The following is a 6,117-nucleotide window of genomic DNA, read 5'->3' as shown; positions in this document are numbered from 1 at the left end:
GTCTGGTGAGGTGGTCCTGGGCTGGGACACAGGGAAGCCCTGGCTGTGGTGTGGCCCAGGGTGTGGGCAGCATCTCCCATTGCCACTGCTGAGGACCAGGATGCCCCCGGCTGCTGTGATCCCACAGGTGCCCAGGGGGGTGTGGGTGTCCCAGGGGTTCCCTGTGTGGGAGGTGTCCTGGGGGAGGCTGCCAGGCTCTGCAGGTGCTCGGGCTGGGGAGAAGCAGCAGGGCTACCCACACAGCGATGCCTGGCAAGATCCAGGGGCGCCACGTCCCACTTGGGTCACAGCAGGGATGTCCCTTCCAGCAGCTCCAATGTGGCACAGCCAGACGCTGGTCCCAGCCTGGCCATCCCGGGTGGGCACTGCCCAGCACAGCTTCCTGCAGCCTCCTGCCCTCCAGCCAGGCTCTGTGGCCATTGTGGCCAGCAGCCCCTCTACCCTGGCTGGTCACCACCTCACTGGGCACAGCAGAGCACCGGGTGGTCAAGCTTCCAGAGCTGCCACTTCTTCTTCATCTCTGACTTCACCTGCCATGGAGGGGAGGGAGCAGGGGCTTATCCATGGCTGTGCCCTCCCTGCAGGCACAGGGTGGGGTGGGGAAGCTGGGCAGGAGGTGCCATGGCAGGGACAAGGAGAGGGACATTACCTCCTTGTTGGCAAAGCAGTACAGCACAGCCACCAGGAAGCCCTGCAGGGAGAGCCAGGAGTGAGCCCCTCTGTCCCTCTCCTGGGACTGGGATGGGCTTAGGCTCCTCCCAGGCCACTCCTGGGTGTTTTTAGGGCTGGGATCCCCATGGCACCGCTGCCCAGAGAGCACGGGGGCAGCAGCACGCTCCCATGGGCAGAGAGTGGCAGAGGCGGTGCCACCCTTCCCATGGAAGCACCACAGGAGAGCAAGCTCAGAGAGGGAGCCCCTGATTTCTGCTCCGTGGTGTGCCCAGAGCAGGGATTTGTTTCACTCCCACCTCACCTGGAAGGAGTTGAGGAAGAGGGTGAAGAACACCTTGACGTAGCGCAGGATGCCCGTGGTTTGCTCGTCCGTGGCGAAGATGAAAACAACCTCGTGGATTCCGAAGAGGGGAATGAGGGTCAGGGTGGCTTTGGCCAGCCTGAGGGACAGTAAGGGGACAGTAAAACTCCCAGTTAATCCCAGGGTGGTCGTTTAAGGATGTGCAAGGTGGAGGAGAGGCCTGGGGAGAGGTCAGGGGTGTGGAGGTGGCATTATCCCATTAGCCAGACTGTCCCCGCCGCGCTCCCGGCCCACCTCAGCTTGTAGTCGGCGTAGCCCTTCTGGTTGGCCCGGAGCTTGGCCAGGATCACCTTGAGGATCCGCATGAAGATGAGCAGGTTGATCTGGGAGGGGGAGACAGGGCAAGGAGCACACAGAGCCCAGCAGCCCCACCCTGGCTGTGACACTCACCCAGCAGGAGATGGCACCCCCTGTGCTGCCAAAGCTGCTGCTGCCCTTCCTCCCCTCCTGCCATCCCAAAATCCCAGCTACAAAGCAGCAGGAGCCACCCCATGCCCCTTTCTCTGGGGTTCAGCACCCCAGCTTCCTTCATGATCCCCAAGAACCAGGGGTCAGCAAACTGCTGAACCCCCTGTGCATCTGGCTGGTCCTTGCAGGCCAGCTCTCCCTCCTGGCCTCTGCTGGAAGCTTCCCAGGGCCAGGAGCCAGGGGTTGAGCTGCTGCTGTCCAAACAGACCCAGGGCTGGCAGCTGCTCCCTACCAGGGAGGCGAGCAGGATGGGGATGCGGATGATCCACCAGTAAGCCATGTTCTCGTTCAGCGCCCAGCACCTGCCGGGGAGGCAGAGACAGCACTGTCACCCTGGGCTGGGGCAGCATGATCCAAGAGCTTCCCAGCACCAGCAGGTGGCTCAGGGACCCTCAGCAGCCTCTGAGCATCCCAGCAGGACCATCCATCCATCCATCCATCCATCCATCCATCCATCCATCCATCCATCCATCCATCCATCCATTTGTCCATCCATCCATTCACCATCCATCCCTGTCCATCCATCCATCCCTCCCTCCATCCATTCATCATCCATTCATCATCCATCCATCCATCCATCCATCCATCCCTCCATCCCTTTGTCCATCCATCCATTTGTCCATCCATCCATTCACCATCCATCCCTGTCCATCCATCCATCCCTCCCTCCATCCATTCATCATCCATCCATCCATCCATCCATCCATCCATCCATCCATCCCCACTCACTCCGCGTTCTCCTTCAGGTACTTGGCGGCCATCCAGGGCACCACGAACACCACGGGGGTCCCTGCAAGTCACACAGCAAACCCTGTAAAACCAAGCACCCTCCTGAGCTGAGAAACCACCCCTGTGCTGGGGGGACACCCGGGGTGGCAGAGCCCCCACCCCGCACCCTCCTGGGATGGTTGGGACTGCGGTGCTCCCGACACCGGGCACTGTCCCCGTCCCCGCCGCGCGCCCGGGCGGCCCCTACCCCAGCCCAGGTAGAGGTAGAGCCTGTAGTAATTCTTCTCGGAGAACACGGCCCCGATGAGCAGCTTGTAGAGGTAGACAGCTTCCACCAGGAACCAGTAGTGGTTGGCCAGGATGCAGTACTGCATCAGCACCTGCGCCGCGCGGCACCCCAGCGCTGCCTGCCACGGGAGAGCCGCCGTGGGGCTGTGTGCCCAGGGGGCACCCCTCAGCTCACCGCAGGCACCAGGCAGCCCGGGAGCTCATCCACCGGGGGTGTGGTGCTGCACAGGCACCCCAAGAACTCTGAGAGCTCCCCTATGGGGCCACAGGTACCCTGAGAACACACCCAGAGGCTGCACAGGCACCCCCAGACCTCACCCGTCAGGGGCATGGGTGGCATCAAGGGCTCATCCCTCAGGTGCCACAGCCCAGAGCTCACCCAGCAGGTGCACAGGTATCCCAAGAGTTCACCCGCTGGGTGATGGGCAGCACAGGCACCCCAAAAGCGTGCCCACCGTGTGGATGGGCACCCCAGGACCGTGCACAGAAACCCCAAGACCTCATCCATCAGGTGCATGGACAACACTGGCACTCCCAGAGCTCACCCAGTGGGTCTCTGGGGCTGCATGGGCACTGACCCCCCACAGCCCTGCCCTGGGTGAGGGTCCCCACGCTGTCACCAGCCCAGCACTTGCCTCGTGGCTCAGCAGAGCCTCCCAGTCAGCCACCTGCACCAGCTCCACGCCCCAGCGCCGCTCCAGCAGCGCGTCCTTCACCATCACTGAGGTGGCCCGCAGCCCGAAGGAGGCGAACAGGTTGGCGTGGATGTAATTCCTGGTGCAGCGCAGGTTCCTGCAGGAGCGGGGTCAGGCAGGGCCGGCACAGCGGGCAGGGAGCAGGGGCAGGGCCGTGTCCTACCGGCAGGCGGTGAGGACGAGCAGCGCGGAGATGAGGGTGAGCAGCGACAGCGAATACCCCACGGTGTAGAGCACCTTGAAGCTCACCATGAGCCGGCGGGCGCCTTCCTGCAGGTGAGCGCAGCGCCGGGGAGCCCAGGTGAGTGCGTGCCCAACCCCGGCCAGGCTGCCCTGGCCGTCCCTGCGGTCCCGGCCAGGTCTCACCTCCTCAGCAGTGACCTCCAGCTCATCCTCGCACTGGGAGTAGTCCCTCCAGGGCTGGCTGCCGTTCACTGTCACCCACTGGCCGTCGGTGCCACACCTGCGGCTCACCAGCCCGTGTTTCACTGCGGACACCAAGCACCGGCACAGTCCCGCAGGCTCCCCCAAGCCCCTCTCCCGGGATGAGGAATCTGACCCTGCTCAGTGCCCTGCTCCAGGGCAGGCACGGGCACAGCCGGCTCTGCTCTGAGCCCCCCAGGCATCCCCTCACCCCAGGTCTGCTCATGGGTCCCTCTGTCCCTGTCAGGCGAAGGGAGGGGAACCCTGAGAGCCTCTCCACCCCCAGAACGGCTCAGCCCTGGCTTCCAGCTCGGGGATGGCAGGAGGGCACCCTCACCTTTCTCAAACCAGGGCAGGTAGAAGGGGCAGGAGACGTTGACGGCGGTGCCGGGGCTCCCGTCGGGCCAGCAGGCATACATGTCAAATGTCCTGTTACAGAACAGCCCTTCCAAGGGCAGGGACAGGGAAAGCCAATGCTCAGATTGGTGGCACAGACACACCGAGCCTTGCTATCCCAGCATCTCTGAGGGGGCTGATGCCACCCTGAAATGGGCCCAAGGGCCACACAGCAGCCTCAGCCCCCCAGGACACCCAGCCCTGGCTATCCCATTGACATGTGCAGGTTCTTGTCATCCCTTGGCTCACCCTCCGTGGGTGACCGGAGCAGAGGATGCTGGAGAGGGATAAACCCCAGCCCTGGCTCTGTGTGCCCCCGAGCTGGGCACGGCCGGGTACCTGCGGGGTAGGGCTCGCTCGCCATCCTCCTCAGGCACTCGTCACGGTACCGCAGCCATTCCTCGAAGGTCTTCTCCAGCACCTTGGCCCCGCCGTGCTGCAAGCCCGGAGCTGGGTCAGAGCCTCCAGCGCCGAGACCGCCCCCATGAAGCGCTGCCACACCCTGGGGCTGGGCAGGAGCCCGGCACGGAGCCGGGACGGAGCCGCCCCGCAGGGGTCAGAGCCCGGCAGTGCCAACCCCGCTCCCCCCGGCCCCAGCCCGGCCCTCACCGGCACGGAGGAGAACAGGCACAGCCAGGCAAGCTGGACAAGGCTCCGCAGGGATCCAGCTCCAGGCATGCCCCTCATGGCCGCTCCCAGCCTGACCAGTGCTCCCAGTGCCTGGGGACGTCTCAAACTGGGCCGGGGACCCCGATCCTGGGAAGTGGTGGAGGAACGGGGACGGCTCGGCTCTGCCAGCCACCCGCACCCGGTGGAGGCAGAGATGTGCTTCCCAAGCCAGCAGAGGAGAAGGTCCTGGGCATGTCCTGGGCTGCCACAGCCGCGGGTCAGTTCCCTGATGGAGCCAAAACCTCGGGGAGCGCCAGGCAGAGCAGCCAGGGTGTAAATGGATCTCACGTCTTGGATGAGCCTGCTCAGCTTCCACCCACCGCTGCCAGCCCCGAGGGGAGCAAACGCCATCGTGACAGCCCCAGTGCCACCCCAGCGCCTGGCACCCCTGGGTGACCCGGGAAGGGGCTGCAGGGACAGGAGGCAGCGAGACCTCTCTGGGGTCCCCTGGGCCCCCACCCCCAGCCGCGCTGGGACCCCCATTCCTGCTGTGCCCCATCACGTCCCCCCGGTCCTGCTGGCCGAGACCCCTCCCAGCCCTGCCGGGGGCTCGGGGGAGGAGCAGCTCCGCCACCCCCGGGGCTCCCCGGTCCTCCCGGGGCTCCCCATCACTCCGGGCTGGACGATCCCAGCCCGGCCCCCTCCTCCAGCACGGACCTCCCGGTTTGTCCCTCACGAGAGTCCCCAGCCGGTCCCGCTCGGTGCCTGCGGAGGTCCGGGGGCTCCGCCGCTTCCTCCGCCCGCTTACCCGGCTCCGCGGGACCGGCAATCCCGGTGTCCCGCTGTTCCCGGTGTTCCCGGCAGCCTCGGCAGTGCCGGCGTTCCTGGCAGCTCCCGTGCTCCCGGTGTTCCCGTGCTCCCGGTGTTCCCGTGTTCCCGGTGTCCCCGCTGTCGCGGGCAGCCCCGGCTCCGCGAGGTGAACGCGGCGGTGACCGAGCGGCGTCTGCGGCGGAGCCGCCTCCTGCCAGCGCCGTGCCCCGACGGGAGGGGGCTTCTGGGGGGGGCTTCAGGGGGAGTTCGGGGTCGGCACCGCCTCCCGGGGCTCCGGGTGCCCGATGGGACTCGGGGGTCCCGGCGCTGCTGCCCCCACGCCCGCGGAGCTCCAACACGGACCCACGGAGTCCCCCGGGAATCACACAGGGATGGGGATCCAGCCCAGCCCCTTCGGGAGTCCCTGGTGGAATCACACAGGGACAAGGATGGGAGACAAGGATGGGGGTCCAGCCCTCAAATTGTGGGTCACAGGGACTGGATCAAGGATCCAGCCCCCTTCAGCCTCCCCCAGAGCCCCTGTCCCTCCACCACACAGCCCCAGGGAAAGTTCCTGTGGCTGTCCCCTGCGCTGGGTGCTGCCTGGTGCTGGCATGGTGACAGCCTCCGTGCAGGCAGGGTGGGCTGTGGGGGCCACCCTCCCCT

General features: G+C 66.0%; 1 protein-coding gene across 1 annotated transcript; it reads right to left on the bottom strand.

Annotated features, from left to right (window-relative positions):
* Nucleotides 1-458: 458 nt before the first annotated feature.
* Nucleotides 459-5,574, bottom strand: LOC121350652 (glucagon receptor-like). The gene is made up of 14 exons (XM_041462150.1): nt 5,450-5,574; nt 4,642-4,788; nt 4,372-4,468; nt 3,974-4,081; nt 3,580-3,701; nt 3,377-3,483; nt 3,150-3,310; nt 2,478-2,633; nt 2,231-2,291; nt 1,734-1,803; nt 1,268-1,356; nt 974-1,112; nt 650-691; nt 459-530 (listed from the first exon to the last, which is right to left on the bottom strand). The coding sequence occupies exons 2-14, from the start codon at nt 4,717-4,719 to the stop codon at nt 459-461; spliced, it is 1,302 nt and encodes a 433-aa protein (XP_041318084.1). The 5' UTR covers nt 4,720-4,788; nt 5,450-5,574.
* Between the last annotated feature and the right edge of the window lie 543 nt (nt 5,575-6,117).

This window comes from Pyrgilauda ruficollis, unplaced genomic scaffold (genome assembly GCF_017590135.1).
Source record: "Pyrgilauda ruficollis isolate IOZ18807 unplaced genomic scaffold, ASM1759013v1 scaffold16, whole genome shotgun sequence".
NCBI classification, from domain to species: domain Eukaryota; kingdom Metazoa; phylum Chordata; class Aves; order Passeriformes; family Passeridae; genus Pyrgilauda; species Pyrgilauda ruficollis.
Note: the sequence above shows the minus strand (reverse complement) of the source record. Positions and strands in the feature narration are given on the sequence as shown.